This window comes from Leiobunum rupestre, chromosome 6 (assembly GCF_980474605.1).
Source record: "Leiobunum rupestre chromosome 6, qqLeiRupe1.1.hap1, whole genome shotgun sequence".
Lineage (NCBI taxonomy): Eukaryota > Metazoa > Arthropoda > Arachnida > Opiliones > Sclerosomatidae > Leiobunum > Leiobunum rupestre.
The window spans coordinates 42,458,282-42,476,733 of NC_143389.1; the positions used below are offsets into that span (position 1 = coordinate 42,458,282).

Consider the following 18,452-nt stretch of genomic DNA (forward strand, 5'->3'; position numbering starts at 1 on the left):
GGCAAAAATTTCGTGATTTATATCGACTCGGGATTCTCTTTGATTTACGTTGTTTAGCTCACGTAATTTCCGATATTAAAATGATAATATTCGGGGACTATTTATCCGAGAAGAAAAAACCGCAATTTTTAGTCGTATGTGATTGAAGTTCTCCGATGGGGATTTGTAGATTTGTTTTGGTTTTCCAGTCGTAACGAATAGTACTTGAAATACCGGCTAAATCACTTGTCAACTTCCGTATTATTGATTTACTGTCTTATCGCGACTACACTTATTTCTTTGCTAGTGAAAAAATGACAGATGAAAAAAAAAACCAAAGCAATCTGCTCGCTCATTTGCTCTTCGATTCAGCTGCCTTCCTCGATACCAAACGTTGCCTTTTTTAAAGAGCGGAGAATGAGACGCGGGAATAAAATGTTTTGTACTTTTTCTTTTTTTCGGTAAAGACGGGGGTGTGCGATTTTGGGGTTTCGAATTTCTTAGGCGAAGGTCGCCGGCAGATTTAGTAGAGGCCACCCGTCTTTCGCACCCGGATTTTATAAGGGGCGGGGAACCATCGAAGGGAAGGGGGGGGGGGTCGAATTGATGGTGCAATAAAAACCATCGAGTCTGTAACACCGAAATAATAAACTCAAAGTTCGCGAGGGGGGTTCGAGCTGTACGGACAACGAGACAAGCGGCGCTATATATAATCTTTCGAATTGTTGCGTCGTAAAAATGCGTTTAATTATCCGGAACCATGTCGGGAACATTTTGAATTCCAATGATGTGTAACGCGATATTCTTTATACGAAACGATTTACGGGAGGAGGGTTTGTTGAGGTCAAAACGAGGGTATTTACTCTTTTTAAATAACGCTTTTTTTTCGTAGGTTTTCAAGGAGGAGATCTTCGTAATGGAAGTCGGCAAATGCGAAAATGGAAATCTAGGATTTTCTATCGTCCCAGCGCAAGAGGTAGGTTTTGGAATAAGAGTTTCCGCTATTATTTTTGGGAGTGTTTGTAGAACCAGCCTCTAAAGTAAACGGATTATTAGCTGTCGGATTTATTTGGTTTACGAATGTTATCGTATTTGTTTCCGCGAAACCTTTAAAGACGCAACTGGGAGGGTTTGAACTTATACACTTTGAGACCCAGTTGCGGTTGTCACCCACGCGATTCAGTCGCGATTCCAATTAGAGAGTTTAAGCACCGGGAATGTCGGAGAAAATAACGTGAACACTATTTTAGCCTTAAGCAATACATTTCTTAAACCCGAGGGGCAGGTCACTTCCATTTTGGGTGCGTCTTAATCATAGTAAAATGATTAAATCAGGGTAATCGTGATTAAATCAGGGTAATCAAGATTAAAAAAATCTAATAAAGATTAGAAAATCTAATAACGATTTAAACGAGATTTAATCATTCTAATCACGATCTAATCTTTTTAATCAGGATTTAATCATTTACACGAGATTTAATCATTCTAATCATGATCTAATCTTTTTAATTACATTTAATCATTTTAATCACGATTTAATCAATATAATCGGTCGAATCGAGAATTTATCATTAAAATCAAAACTAAAGTACGATTTAATCATTCTAATCACGATATAATTTTTTAATCAGGTTTAATCATTTTAAACAGATTTAATCATTTTAATCAGATTTAATCATTTTAATCAGATTTAATCATTTTACTCAGATTTAATCATTTTACTCAGATTTAATCATTTTAATCAGGTTTAATCATTTTAATCAGATTTAATCATTTAATCATGATTAAATCAATTTTAAACATTCTAATCATGATTAAACGTGATTTAATAAAAATAATCACGATTAAATCGAATTTAATCTTTCTAGGGGTGCGTCGTTAATCAAGGAAGTGACCTGCCCCTCGCTTAAACCTAACTAAAATAAAACTTTTCAAATTAAAGATTAAACCTAACTTAAGTTTAAATTAACCTTTACGAAGTCGTAGATTTGTTTATTATTATATCCGTGGGAAGATGTAGACTGTTGAATCCCGTAAACTATGCCAAGGAAAATAAGCTTTTGCGTGATGTTTATACAAAGGATTAAGTTTCCACTCCTTCAAAAATGTCTCGTAAAGGAAAAATGCAAACGCAACGAAAAAATCCCGAATCTGTTAAATGTCGTGAAAATCCACCCACATTTAGTTACTTTCGTTCTGAGCAGCCATAGAGGAACTATCTTCCTCTATGGAGAAGCTGGCATTTTTAGGGACAACGTTGACCGTTATATTTATTTGCATCCCCGACGTTATCATTTCCGCCTGCTACGTCGTCTGTAGTCCAGGGTTCGTACACGACCTGGAATACCTGGAAAACCTGGAAATGTCAGGGAATTTGAAAATGTTTCCAAAAGGTCAGGGAAAAGTCAGATAATTTGAAAATGATTCCCAATGGTTAGGGAATAGTCAGGGAAATTTAAAATGGTCCGAAATAGTAAGGGAATCTTAAAATGACCCCAAAAACAAATCCGGTAAATAAATGTTTGAAAAATTTATTAAAAATACATAATTAACATTTTTCAAGATTTTACCTCAAAACATAAATTTATTCAACAAAAATGGTCAGGGAAATTTGGCAATTTAGTCAGGGAAAACCTGGAAATGTCAGGGAATTTAATTCCGGAAATTTTGTACGAACCCTGAGTCTCTGTACCTCCCACACGCGTTACGTAGATACTTTTAGCTGGTTCATGGTATTTCGCAGTAAGGTAACAATGTGACTTCATTTTACTCCGATTCTGTGGTGGCGAATGGTCAGGGTAAAATGAACTAAAGAACAGCCTGTGAAAATAATTATTTTTAAATTACCAAAGCAATTAAATTTTGTAAAATAGTATATTGGATCTTATTTAAACAGCATTGATTTAAATATAGTTTATTTCTTTTTAATTGATGCATATTGAACAGCTAGCGGAAAAATGGAAAATTGTTAATTTCAATTGAATGACGGCCTGTAGCCATTTTAGTAGATACATTCTGGATGCGTAGGAGACTTTATCAGTTTACTCTCTTTGCGAATCCTTTGAATAGTTTAATTTAGCGTAAAAGGTTCCAGAAAAAGCGAAAAGTATACAGGAAAGAAAATAAACAGAGGAATAGAAATTTGCTATCTTAGGCTACTCATTTCCGGAAGTTTACGCAAAATCAGAAGATCTCCATTCCTTTTCTATATTTTCTTTAAGCGGACAGCGTGAAAACGAAAAGCGGCAGATACTTCAATCTAAAGAATTTAGTTTAAAGACGGATGAAAAAGATCGAGATCGAATTTTATAATTACAACGTTTTTTTATTCAAAGGCTCACGTTTGTCTGTACGCTAATTGGGACCAAATTTTGTCCAGGGGGTCATTTTAAACCCCCCTTTACTCGGTAATTACGAGAAGGAGCGCTGAAAAATCCTAATTGGGATTTTGAGAGTCGCCGAGCATCTTTGCTCTTGGTCCTCCCTGTCTTTTATCTTTCTCCGTCTCTCTCTCTCTCTTCCAAAATGAAAGAGGAGCTCACCTGACGGAGAAATTAAAGGCGAGGAAGATGGTAAAGTCTACGGGTTTCGTACCCGATTGTACGGTAGCGTAAACACGGACTCTTTATTTCTTTTAAAATGTTTCTTTCGCCCCGAAGCGAAACGTTTAAAAGAAAAGTACAAGATTTTTCCGGATAGAAGTCTTTATATTTCTACCTCCGGGGTACGACAAATTCTTGTTAAAATTGGAAACTTTTTGATACTCGGGGAAAAACGTCCCTTGTCCCTTTAATTACCGACTGACAGATTCGTTTCCTTCTCAACGGGAGTCCCAAAAATAGGCTTTTAGCGCGTCTTTCCCCCTTCGCCGGAAAAATCTGGCACCGATTTAACCCCTGTCTTCTCCTCCGTTCCCCGGAGGGTTTTTGACTTTTTGATCCGGAGGACCGCCCTCTCTCTATTCCGCGGGGCTTACCAAGAAGGTGGTCTGTTTTGGGGCACGGCGGGCACACGTGGATTGCAAATGGCAACAGGGCATAGTCTGACTGCGCGACCCTTCTTTTTTAGAGGGTCGTTTTTCGCGAAACCCCTTCTGTCAGTTTTATAAATAGGGCCATTTTGGGTCACTCCATCTTGTCCCTTTATAGAGAGAGAGACTATACTGTCGTCCAGGGATTTCGTCTGGTTTTTCGCTCGCCAGACTGTCTACGGAGACTTTTCCAAGGCCACTTGCTCATATTTACGTGGAGTACACTCGAAGTTTAGCTATTCATTTATTTATTTTAAAGTTTTATATTTAGGGTGGATCAACGAATTTACTATTCAACACGGATATATATTTTTTTAATATTAATAATTACATATGTAACATAATCACTCATAAGTATGCCATAAAAACATTTTCGTTAATGAAACCTTGTTCACGGGATATGACGTAAATTACAATTCCGTGACGAAATACGCGTCATCAACTTTACTGATGGGAAACGGAAGTTAGTGAGATACCTCGCGCGTTTCTGGCTTTGCCCATGTCAAGTTTTGTTCGTGCCTCGCGATCACATGATTTCATTTCTATGGTAACCTTTTCAATAGCGCAAGGATTATAAGCATTTTTGCATTTTTGGGTCCGCTTAATGTATGTTCCGCGTGAAACAAGGTCTCATTGAATTTTTTTCAATGGAAATGTTATACAGAGGCATACTTATGAGTAATTATGTTACATATGATAATTATAATAATCAGCTAGGCTATTTGGTCCGAGATTCGCGTCTTTTTGTTTGCTCGAAGACCTATTGGTACGAGCTATTTGTAAGTTTTGAAATATCTTCAATTTTGTTAAGAGTTTAGCTTTTTTTATCCTTTTTCATTATGGACTATTCTACGTATTCGCGTATTTTATCACTCTTTGCAGGCCCGTAGCCAGAAAACTTTCGTTAAGGGGGCAGTAGCTTTTTGTGAGGGGGCACATTTTTTTCGAAAATTAACTTAAGTGGCGCCTTGAAATGTTTTTGGTGTTTAACAAATATAAAACCTTGCTTTCTGAAGCAGACCATTCTACAACTTTTATTTTATTAAGAAATAGTTACCTATAAATAACGAACTAAACCTTAGCCAAAGACAAGTGGTCCAAAAGAAAAATTTCAACGAATAAAAGTTTAAAAAAAACTAATAAAGATGAAGGGGCAGAGAATATTCTTTGAGGGGGAATGGATTAAATTGAGGGGGCAGGGGGGGGGGCAAATAGAAATTTCATTTGAGGGGGCAACATTTATTTTTTAGGGTCATCACCCCCGAATGCCCCCCCGAAGCTAAGGGCCTGACTCTTTGCAATGCAGTCCATAGGTGGTTCCTTTTAACAATACAAAATGCACCACCTTAGGCCCAAGTCATCTAGCGACTTTATTGTCAATAATTAAGGTGGCCAATTTAAATTGCGTAGGAGGGTGATGGCAAGCCCTTCATGCCAACCGAGCCAACAGCTCCCTACACTCAATATTACCGTTAAACTCAACAAGTTTTAATGGAAGAGGAAAATGAAGAACTAGAAGGAAAACCCCTTTAATCAATGGGTTAGATCAACGCGGAAGGAGTAGCTGCGAGTTTTCATCCAGCGCTACAAGCTGGGATCGGACCCGGCTCCTATTACTGAGAGGCGAAAATGCTAACCACGCCACCACTCCACTTCTAAGAGGGGCAATCTTCATACCTTTATTGTCCTCCGATCCGAAAATAACAATTGTAAACAAATACGATTTCCTCGCGATATTGTCCTCCGACCCGACAATCGTGTCTATTGCCATTTTAAGTACCGCCTTGTAAACAAATTACCGCGTGTTTTTTTCTATAATTCTTCGAGCCGGCACAGAGGGTACGCTATAAGTGATAAATGATCGAATTAAGGCTCGCGCAATGACGGGGGATGGAGCGGGGGGCGGAGTCGAGTGAGAGGCCAAATGAGATTTTGCCGCTGCCGGCAGCAATTTTTTAAAAAGCGTGACCCTTCCGATTTCCTCCTCGCGCGCTATTTTCCTTCCACGCTTCTTCACTTCCACCGCAGATGGCGCTGAGATCGAGCTTCTTTCGCCCGTTCTCCGTCTTCCTTTCTTTCCGAACGCGTCCTCTATCCGACTCCTACCGTCCCGGATTAAGCTGAGAGCGGAAGACGAAGCGAGGAAAGCTCTAAATTTAATTGAAGTCCGCGGTTAAAGGGATTCCCGGCTCCCGGTAATCGTTGCCAAGTTGACTCGTCGCGGTGCCGAAGCCAAAAAGCTTAAGTCGGCCCGGCGGTTTCCGCGCGCGCTTCGGTGGGAATGAGCAAACAACGAAGCCGCTTATATTTAATCGGCGCGTACAGCGGCCCAGCTACGCTTCGACTTTGTTTTGGTGGCTTAACGACGCCCTTGATGGATTGGCAGCGCGCTGAAAGCGGCTTAAGCCCGGAATGAAAAAGCGCCACTTTCCAGCGCTCGCTTTTTCTCTTCGGCGCTTGATGCGTTTTGAATGATGCTGATGGCTCAATATATTTTCTACGCTCTAGTTTTTTCTTCTTTCGTTTTCGTCAAAAATCTCGGAGATCCTAAGTCTATTTAACGCCCAGGCAAATCCGTTTAAAAGAGGGCGGGGGGGCTTAATCTGTTTTTGAAACTATCCTTTCTTTTAACAACGCTCGACACTCGTCTCTCAATCTCAATCTTCTCCGACGCGGCTCCCGAATTAACGCGGACGATGTTCGGCAGTCGATATTTTCTCTTTTATTTCATCACCGTCTTGTGAAGGATGAAAAGAGTTTTATTAGCCGGTGGTTGTTTTGATGGTACGCTCTCTTTTGTCTTCCAAAATCAATAAGCGTTGGAAGTACGCCGCCTTTATATACTTAAAATAATAAATTGAGATTGTCCTTTAATGTAGTTATCTTCGTTTCATGACCGAGTAGCGTACGAAGACTGCCAGGAAATGTGTGTTTTTTTAAAATATTGTTAGTAAACTATTTTGGCGCCATATGTTCCCTTTTTTGGCGCACTAATTTCCTCTAATTTATAGAGGGACTTTAGAATTTATAAATTCGGATGACCTTCAATTTGTGGTTCAACGTCATTCAAAGTTTATCTCGAGAACCAATGATTTAGTGAAATGGTTCCAATTTAAAAAGGGTGTCAATTAAAATTTTAAGTCTAAATGTTTTTAACCCGATTCAAACCAGCATGATGAAAACTTATTAAATTCTAACCATTTCGTTAAATCCATTAGTTCACGAGATAAACTTTGAATGACATTCAAGGTCATCGGAGTTTGAAAATTCTAAAGACCCTCTACCAGATGCGTATGTCTAGCAAATTTTGGTACTCTAGAATGAGTACATTTTGAGTTATCAGCCCTTCAACCTGGTCTCGGGTACATTTTTTTTGTCTAAAATTTATCGACTTGTTATTCGTCAAATTAGGTATGTTCAAAGATAATTAGACTTAAATTGTGACGGGGAACACTTTTCTAATTGATTGATTGATTGATTTGATTTGATTTATTGATGAAAACCACATGAGAACAGACTCGTGCGTGGTAGGGAGGTATATATTATTCACAATTGTTATTCATGTACAAAGATTTATAGTGAAAGTTATTTATCAATTGGTAAATATATAATTTTATAAAGAATATGTTATAATCGCTATTTATAGTTAATAAATATAAAAAATAAAGTAAACAAAGAGAGCATATAAGAAAAAACAAAAGAGAAAAACTTAACTGGATTGGTCTAGTGTTACAAACAGTAATAAAAGTTACAAAAGTTAGACGTAAAATAAATTATTTAGTTCAAAATATTCAATTTTTGACAACCACTCAATTTTTTAAATTTCGGAAATTCGCACATTTTTTAATATTACGGTTTAAATGATTGAATAATTTCGGACCTAAGTACGTAGAATATTTTTGACCAATCGATTTAAAAGATCTCTCAGGTATTAAATTCACAATCTCTTCAAATCTCGTATTGTAGGTATTAATTGATTTTGATTTTTGTTGTTTTTAAAAGTATATAATAGTATCTCTTTCGCGTATAAGTGTCGAAACGAGAATACCGTAAATTCACGAAACAATAAATTGCTTGCATAGTCGTTGCGTTTCCTTAAACATATTCGAATAATCAAGGATGATAAAATTAGCGAGTAAGTAGATTAGTCCATTATGAAAAGGGATAATAAAGCTAAACCCTAAACAAATTAGAAGAAATTTAAAAACTTACTAATAGCTCGTACCGATAGGTCTTCGAGCAAACAAAAAGACGCGAAACTCGGACTAAATAGATCTTCGAGTGAAAAATTAAATAAAATAAAATAAAATAGCCAGACATTCCAACGGTAGACCGGTTTCGTCCTATTTGGGACTCGTCAGTACCGTGCGGGAAATCTGGCTTGCGAGCTGCGACTATAACACCGAATAGAGAAACCAAGCTTAAATATTAAAAATTAGTATTAGAGCTATTAGTAAGTTTTTAAATTTCTTCAAATTTGTTTAGGGTTTAGCTTTATTATCCATTTTTATAATGGACTAATCTACTTATTCGCTAATTTTATCATCCTTTACAATGCAGTCCATAGGTGGTTCCTTTTAACTTAACATTTCGAATAATCAAACTCACCCCAAAACCTAAAGAGCAGTCTCTATTTAAGTCGGGTAAGCCAAATATATTTTCCCTTTCTTCAATACGAAGGATATCCTCTCTATAGTGGAATTCGGCGGCAGATTCCACATTGGCCCAATTCAATAATCCAGCTTCCCTCCGCGTTGCGTGTTGGGGAACACGTCGTACAACGTGGAAACACACGTTCCGACTCTGACAGGCAACGTACGAAATAGCATGTATGGCGGGGGCAAAGAGGATTAAAAGATTGTTTCTCCTTCCAACGAAAAAAAACAAGATTCGCCAAGAGCGAGTTTAATGTTGTGCTGGATATAGCGTCATCCTTTTGAAGCATTCCTGATTGATATTCGCGGGCGAGCGCGTGTCGCCACGAATCCAATTTGCAATTGGAAACATGAATAATGCATTTTGGGGATTTTCCCTTCTGCCCCTTTTTTTTTGACTTCCCCTCATCGCTCTATTTCTTTTTTGGTTTCGAAGTTGGTTGAGGATTTTGGAAATGGGCGGCCGTGATGGCGTTGGGGGGGCCTGAGAGCGGTTTCCTTTGAGCAGCGGAAACTCCTAATAACTTTTATTGGCGTGAAAAAAAGTAGGAAGTAGAAGGATCCTCGCGCGATTCGTTTGCCATCTTCCATAACTATTTCTCTCTCTGTTTTTAATATCACGTGTTATTTCTTTTTTTTTGTGTGCAAAAGGTCTATTTAACTGGAAAGTTCAATGACCTTGGCCATGATATCGAGGAAATGAAGAATTATTTACTTTGTCTTGTTTTTAAGAATAGTTTAGAGTTTAAGAACCACCTATTGACGGATTTTGAAATGACGTTTTAGCGCGCGACACTACAGGTACATGTCTTGGGCACACAGCCTTCTTTGCGTGCTTTTTTGACCATAACATGTAGAGGTATTTTCACGCGCAAAATGAATTTTAAAAGCCGTCAATTACACCGAAAAGATAAACTATAAGCCTAACATTAAAAAATTTAAAACGCGTGGCGTAGCAACGGAAAACCTAATAGGGGGAGAGTGGTGGGGAATAATATATACGAAATATTTAGTTAATAAGAGCCACCTATGAACTGCATTGTAAAGAGTGTTAAATACGTGAATAGGTAGAAAAGTCCATAATGAAAGGGATAAAGAAGCTAATCCCTTAACAAATTTGTAGAAATTTCCATCCCCGTCTTTTGACGCGATAAATTGCACTGGGGAATTGTAGGTATAGCTATTTCTATGTATAAAAATTGTTTCATAAAAGCAAAAACGTATTTTTTTCGGCCTAAAACGCGCAAAATTTCAAATTCGAGGTTAAAATGTAACTTTATAAGGAAAACGCCTCCAACATGGGGAGTATAGCAGTCTGATAACTTCGGTTCATTTACTTTTGCTCGTACCCATAGGTCTTCACGTATTTAACACTCGAGTTTAATTACTTGCGTGGGAATTGATTTTGCGATGATGGGCGTAATATTTGGTAATGATGGCGAAATTTTTTAAGACTCGCACTCAACTCGATTATTTTTATTTCAAAGATTTGTAAAATCTGTTTTTTAAGGACGGTTCACAACGATAAGTTTTGAACTCTTTTGAAACATTCTTTGTTAGAAAATAACGATTTAAAAGTAATAAAATGGTGGTTTTTCAATTAGGCTCTAAATTTTATTTCTTAATAATATTTAAGGCTTTAGTGTTTCAGATCATAAAGGCGTACTTGACATTCTTAAAGCTAGGAGCCACAAACACAACACCCCACACAAGGAGAAAGCAACCCGTCAAAAGTCGTGCATTATCTTGCGTACAATTTTAATTGGTTAGACGCTTTAGCGCCTGCTGCCGTCGGAAGGGGAAAATTCGGAAATTGTCTCCCCCCCCCCGCCCGTAAAACGCTCAGGGTAAAGATTCGTCCAATGAAATTTGTACACCACACTGCGTAAAGGCTAGTTCCCACTTGGCGAATTTTCGAGACGAATAAAATTTTCGCGCAATGAAAAAAGACGCGTTTTTTCGGTCGCTGGGGAAGCGGTTCTCACTTTAGCGCGAAAATTTAAAAACGCTGGAAACAACTCGTGCGTGTTTTTAGTAATGTTTTAGGCCTAACATCAAACATCAGTTAAAAATGAACCAAATGGATGTTCCTGTTGATAATTTCAATAAATAAACGATTCTATTCGTGAGATAATTAAGTTTACTTCAGTATCTTGATCAAGTTGGTTGAGCCGCTTTTCTAAAGACCTAGGCCTAATAAGTGACGGACGGGAGCGGAATAGATCGAGGGACGCGTTTTCTGATTGGCTGAAGCTTTTTATCGCCAAGGTGTGGACGTCAAGAAATAGAACATTCGCTAAATACCGCGGAGACGCGATTTTAGCGGCGAATTTTAAAAAAATCGCAAATTTTATTCGCGAGCGTCAATTTTCAGCGCGAAAATTGTTTTTTTCGCTAAGTGGGAACCAGGCTTTAGCGTGTTTAAAGGCTAGCCGCGTTCTCCTTGTGTTCGAAGGAATCCCTTATTACACGATCATAATATCTTTAATTTACAAGAAACGTAGAATTCCGCTACAATTTCTTTGCGCATTTTATCGAGTTTCGCGAGTAAGCTAATCCCCCTTTTCCTAGCCATTGTACGTTTTCCCTTAATAACCTTAATATAAAAGAAGCCACAAAATAGGGGAGTCGAAGAGTAAGACGCCGTTCCATTGTTTTTGCGGAAGATGGATGACAATGATAAAAGTATTCTGTCTCCAGCCGTCTCCTCTTTTTCTTGATGATCGTAATTAAGGCGAAAGCGAGAAAAAAGAGCCGAAAGGACCCTTCCCCCCACCCTCGCTCCTTTTCGGCTTTCTCGAAAATGAAAAGCAATCAACACATTCACGGGTGAAAACATTCGTTGTATGCGCCCCCCCTCCTCTTGAAAGACTTTTTGCCTAAATTAAATTTCCGCGCATTAACAAGAAAACTCTTTCGTTGTTTTTTTTGGTATCCGCGGAGACAATGCGTTTTCATGATTTCATCCATCTTGGCGGAAATTCTCTTCGCGTGTTTTACGCTATAGCTCCGTTTTAATCCGTCGCTTACCTGGTATTGGGATTGAGGTTAGAGGGGTAGTGACGTCTGCGCGTCTTTGTAAGGGCCGCGACTATCGGTGTTGGTAGGATGATATCTCCCTCCCGACTTTGCGGCTAATTATTTTTGTAAGTTTCCCTCGTCTCTCTCACTTCTTAATTTAATTACTCTCGCTAGGATTCCACGGGCCGCTGAAAATCGTGTTTCGCGGTCGCATTTTTCTGCCATTTTTTTGCGTAACTATTTTGCTGTGTCATTAATTTTCCGGCGCAGGTAACAGTTTTTAAGCCAATGGTCCAGCTTGTAGTTGTCAATCTTGTTTTTTTAATTTAATTTAATTTAATTTAATTTAATTTAATTTGACTAACTCGTATATTGTTTCTTATGGTTTTTCTTAATTTTTTTATTAATTGTCAGTAGTTTTCAATTTATTTGGTGTGTTTATTTTAGGTATTTTATTACTTATTTTGCTTTTTTTATTTCATATTTCTTAACAAAAGATAATATTGAGTAATTTCAATGTAAACGTAGATTTTAAATACCATTGTTGCCACAGAATGAGATGCTAAAATAATATTTAACAGAGACGGATAATCCGTGAATTTGAAGTTAAATTTATTTTATTGCAGTTTTGCAATGTATCTTTACTTGCAGTTTTTACCGCTGAGAAATAGGTATACATATGAACAAATGACGCTATGACACAAAAACATTTCTCGCAAAGTCGGTTTATTTATATATGTTGTAGTTTATTATTCGCCTCATTTAAATATTAGATAATTTACATAATTTTAAAACAAAATGTCAATTTATGAGTGGTCGTGGTGTAGCTGACGAAGACAATAATATGAAATGTAAATATTAGATAAATTTCATAATTTTAAAACAAAATTTAATTATTAAAATAACGGCAATATATGAGCTGTCGTGGTGTAGCTGAGATTTTGTGTTGTAGTGGAGAGCACGTAGAAACGCTGAATTGCTAATCGGATAAAAGAGGTTTGAATATCAACAAGAGCTACCTTTAATAAATTAGGTTAAGGTAAATCAGTTCTACGTAGGTTTCCTGTTTTCCTATAAAACTTTCCAGCATTTCCAGTCGTTTCTTGATTATTTAAGGTTGATATTTCAGTGTAATATTAACAATTGAAATCATATTTAAGTTGTTTTGGGAGAATAATCAGCTAGGCTAGGCTAATACCCAAGGCACCACCTTAGGCCTAAGTCATCAAGCGACTTTTGAAGCCTTTAATAGGAATTAAGTGAAAAATTAGGGCGATTTTGAATGTTGTAAATCTATCCTTGATATTTCAGTGTAATATTAACAAATGAAATCATATTTAAGTTGTTGCGGGAGAAATAGGAATTAAGTGAAAAGTTAGAACGGTTTTTAATATTGTAAGTCTTTCCTTGATATTTCAGTGTAATATTAACAAATGCAATCATATTTAAGTTGTTGTGGGAGAAATAGGAATTATGTGAAAAGTTAGAATGATGTAAATCTTTCCTTAAATTAAATTTGATTAAATTAAATGAACCCCTTTGACACATTTACAATTAATTATATTATTTATGGTCGTAAATAAGGGAACGCGTATTTACGACTATCGCTTTGCCAATTTCAATCTCGAGCAAGCCACGATTAGAAACATTCTCGAATAACCTTATTAGAAGTAAACATCGCGTCGCAGGCTCTAGTTGCGCAATCTTTGTTTAATGTATTCGAGGTTATTCCCTCGATAACCAAGAAAGTAAACAACGGTGGGGGATGAACGAGGGGAAGGCGGTCGTCGCTAGCTTCGTTTATTTAAATTAGAACTAATTCGAGCCATCGGCTAAAAGTAATTAGCCATCGTGCTTAAAACTGCCAAAATATGGAAGCATTATGATCATCTCGGGCGGGCGAGTTGGTTCCCCCGAGGAGAGCGAGAGGAGGAGATCGTCAGTCTACACCTAAAACCCGCTGAATTAATGAGGTTTAACGCGGGAAATTAGTCTAGAATCCCCGCGTGTTAAGCCTCGGCTTACCAGTCCCGGGGGAGATTTAGCTTCGAGCCTCTCTCGTCCCTGGTGGATTGGAAGAGCGCGGAAATGAAATATGCCACAATCGTTTACCCAGCGAGATTATCGAAGTTCATAATAACGCGTCGGGAAACCCTATTTCGAACTGGCCCCCGTCCTGTAATTCCGATAAAATAAGAGCGCTTCCTAAGAGTAATTCGCTGGCTCGGAACCCCGCGAAGAACGAGCGGCTATAGCTATAAATATCGTTCATCTCCTTTCGTTACGAAGATTTACAACTGGACATTAAATAAGAGTCACCTCATCACGTACCAGATTCTTTCCCTTCGTCCGTCTCGACACAATCCATTAACCACTGCGGGGATACGACGAGGGAAATAGTATTATTTCGAAAATCACGACGAAATTAGACCTTCATCCGATTGATCATCTATCATCTAAATATATCATCCGTAATGTCTTAGGGTTAACGGGGAATATGAAGACCCAACTTTATAGTCTCGGTTTTCGTGATTCCTGGAAGCTAGGAGCAACAAACACAAGGAGAACGCGGCTACCCTTTAAACACGCTAACGCAGTGTTGCGTACAACTTTCATTGGACGAGCCTTTACATGAAACATATAATAATAAGTATGGCACTTCCTATGGTTTCAATGCTAATTTTCTAACTAACCTATTTTCAACACTGACAAAATATTCCGACTTGGACTCGCGACTGAACTGAGAAGTATATTAATGTCCTTGGCATTAATATACTTCTATTTGGGCATATTTTAGACACTAGGGGGCTCTGTGATAATCTAGGCTATTTGTCATACCATAAATGGATAAAAAACACAAGTATGACACTTCCTTTACACCAAATGCAAATTTTTTAATGATAGTCTGTTTCGCCAATGACAACGTAAACCATTAAGTACCGACGGACTGACAACTCTCCACGAATTACTCCTAGTATTTGGAGCATGCCCGGAAAATCGTCGCCTTTCGACGGACCAGCCAAGGCCTATTGAAAATTGAAATGCTTTCAAAGTGTAAATAAAGCTTACTTTTGGAAAATAATGATGAATTATTGAATCGGAAGATAAAAATAACTATTATAAACACCGGCTCCATTTCTGAAGTTAGGTTTTTTCGAATTTCAAACCTAAACGCGTGTACGCTCGTATTTCTCGCCATCAAACTAACCAACTATTTTGCCAACGAAAAGAGTAGGAAGGGACGAATTTCCGGTTCGGAAACTTCCTATTTCGCAATCACTCCACGACAGACTATCATTAACCGAATTCGTTCTGTGCCATATTTATGTCTATTATCCACTTATGGTCATACTCAATATTATGTTACTTATGATATAACCTATTTAAATATTTCATTCTTTGGATGCGAATTTATTGTTTAACTGGACCGATGGCCCGGTCTCGGCCATTCTGCCTCGAATATATAAGACCAAGTTACGTATATAGATGGTTACAAATAAGCGATAGCAAGTGAACCAAGGCTTAAACTTTTTTTAGATTAAGACTGTGCTTACTACGCTTTTTGCGTCTCTCTTAGTTTGCAGTGAAAACGACATGTTTAGAGGTGCAACCTTTTTACAGTTACAAAAAGGAAACCCGTATTTCCGGTGAAGAGCTGGCACCTACGTTTCCATGTAAACCTCATACTACCTACCGACTTTTTATCCCTTTTGAGTGACGTCCTAGAATGCCTTGACAAAATCATTATTGCTATATACAGGAAAAATATTATTAATCCAAGTTTAGGGTTGCACGGCGCGACCGGAAATCTCAGCTAGAGACCACGCCCGTTTACATGGGGAATCATCAGGAGCAGCATCATCTTGCTTAGACATAGATTAGTGTAATAATAATAATAATCAGCACAACCTTAGGCTTAAGTCATCGAGCGACTTTTAAAGCCATTAATTCAGGTGGCCGGGTTATAATGCGTAGGAGGGTGGTGGCAAGCCCTTCATGCCACGCGAGCCAACAACTCCCTACACTAACATATATATATGCTTAGTATATAGAATTTAGAATATTTTGATCAGGGTCGCCGAGAGCGGGCCCTGGCCCCGTTAAAATATAAATTCCAGGCCCCAAAAGAGTCGTTACTACCGGAGATAGCTATACGTTTTCCCCTTCCATAAAAACTTGTTGAGGTAACCCGGCCACCTGAATTAATGGCTTTAAAAGTCGCTATATGACTTAGGCCTAAGGTATTAGCCTAGCTAGCTGATTATTATGTACACCTCGTTTGATCAAACCCGGGCCACAGGCTGCACGGGCCTTGGGTATTTGTACCGGCTTCCTCCCTCTTTTGTCGGGCCTGATTTTGACAAACCCACTATATCGAGTCTTGCACTTTATACTTTCACCTAATTAAAGCCAACCAATTTAAAATTGTCAGTTAATTTAATTAAGATTGATTATGGATTATATCGATATTGCGGGTAATGATTTTGAAAGGTACTTTGATCGCAGTGATTGAAGGAATCACTACATAACTAGTAAGCCCGTATTATAAACGAGATAGCCCACGAAGATATTCGATAGATACATTCCGAAGTTTTCTGTCCACGAGTGATCGCGCAGTGTTCAATTTGGGAGGTGGCTAAATCGAGGAGCTAACCACTTCTTTAAATTCTGTACACCGATTAGAGCGAGTACAGCCTTTGCTAGTGCAAAGTCCAGTGGTGGCACCAGGAATTTTCGCGAGGGTAGGCAAACCAAATAAATGGGCCCCCGACCCGGGACCCCCTTTTCTCAACGAAATGCTTCAACAAAATAAAGTAGTGATGTACATGACGAACAAAAAAGTTCTAACAACAGTAAAACGAGTCCAAATATAACAGAACTGGGTTTATTTACTAGAAGATACCTAAAAAATTTCTAAATACATTATCGACAATTGTTTCATTGTTATTTATAAATAATTTTATCTCTTGGGACAATTTTGAGACCCTTTCTAGATCAATTTGGGGCCCCTTATAGGATGATTTTTGGGCCCCTCAAAATTTTAAAGGTAGGCAGTGGCCTACCTGGCCTACCCCTAGCGCCGCCACTGGCAAAGTCTTTAATCAATTACGTAATCACTTTAGTACAGTGAAAGCTACTGGCTTGTGCACCGATTACGGATAGTGATCATCCCCTCGGTCTAAATCCCCATATTTACGGCTAAGGCGTTTGTATGATATTTCGCTAACGGATGAATGTAATAGAGAAGTCTTGATGGGTAGCCTAATAGCCGTCGGGAGGGGAAACGGCTCTCGAATTAACGGCGGCGCGGTTTTCGTAATTCGGTGGTTTCCCTCATCATCGAAAATCTGCCGACTGTGGCCGAGATGCGTGCATCCCACACGCTCCATCAGCGTATCCCCCTCTTGGCTCCGGAGCCTCCGCTTAAATGAGCCGTTTTCTCCCGATTTCCTCTCTTTGGCTGGTAGCGTCTTCCTTCCTTCCATCTTTGGAGGCCTTTTAACAAGCGCCGACTACCATTTTTACTACGTGATATCGTTACGTCTCTTATCGCACCCGCAAGCCGCCGCTAATTTCTAATTCTAGAACGTGCCGACCCTCTTTTAAATTTACGGACCCGCCTAATTGAACGAGCCGCCCACCGTACCACCATTCTCCTTTTTCTTCGTAATTTGCTCTTAAATGTTTGGCTGGTGGGGAAGGCGCTCTATTTCGTGTTTTGCACTCGTGAAGGCTTTCATTATTTTAAACCACTGTTTGGATGATGCTAATGTTGCCGCTAGATATTTTCTGAATGTACCTTCGGAGAAAACGGGAATGTGCCTTTTGTACTGTACTGTTACTGTAAAAAACGCCATCTATTTCTATATATTTTAAATATCTAAAAATTTCAAAAGATGACGTTTAAGTTTATTTTTCTGAAAAATTAAATTGAAATAGAGAACAACCGTATTTTCGTAATATTTAACAAATTTTGTAACAGTTTCCTTGATTTCACTACGGAAAGAAACTGGGGACAGTATTGGGGCTTTACAACTTTTCTTCACAAAAATGTGGGAAAAAACAATTCTTAAAGGCCTAGGTTTTCTTCTACCTGTCCCCCTTTAAATTAGGCCAACATGTTCAGCGGTTGGCTTACCACCAGGGTATTTGTGCTCCACTAAGTTAATTTAAAGGGGGACAGGCGGAAAAAAACCTAGGCCTTTAAAATAGAAATACCTTATAAACTAATAAAATGAATTCTCAATGAAATACAAATACCAATTAGCGCAGATTTAAATGGATAATTAAATTACACAAATTAATATATACAAACCAAATACAAAAATTACGAAATATTGGCGATGATTTAACACACCACAATGTATGGAAAAACAATTCAAATGTACTTTTGTACTTAGAATTTGAAATTGTATCGAAAAAGTATAATTGTACCAATTATGGCAAATCGTGTATTCAGAACAGTCTGCCGTGCAAAGCACAAAAGCATTAACGACCAAATTTTCGATTTACAGATTTTGGTTTTATTTCTCCTTATTTTATACGTTAAATTCAATTTTGAACTAATTTTCGAATGTAAAATTTTTGTTCTTAGAGAAATGACTTGTTGCAAAACGTATTATTTTAGGTTTTTGCATTATTTTCAAGCCAAAAACGCATTAATGTGTTTATTTTCTTTAAAAGTCAAATCAAAACGCATTTTTTTCGCGTTTTAAGACATTGTTTTAATGATATTTCTGAAATATCGTTTGGCCTGTAAATTGTTT

The 18,452-nt window shown here is 38.0% G+C and overlaps 1 protein-coding gene across 1 annotated transcript in view; it reads left to right on the top strand.

Moving 5' to 3' along the window:
- The window catches only part of Slip1 (SLo interacting protein 1), a 234,660-nt gene that overhangs the window by 790 nt on the left and 215,418 nt on the right, over positions 1-18,452 (top strand). Inside the window, exon 2 of the mRNA XM_090179410.1 lies at positions 872-955. Within this exon, the coding sequence (XP_090035536.1) occupies positions 872-955 (84 nt within the window). The remainder of the gene's footprint in view (positions 1-871; positions 956-18,452) is intronic.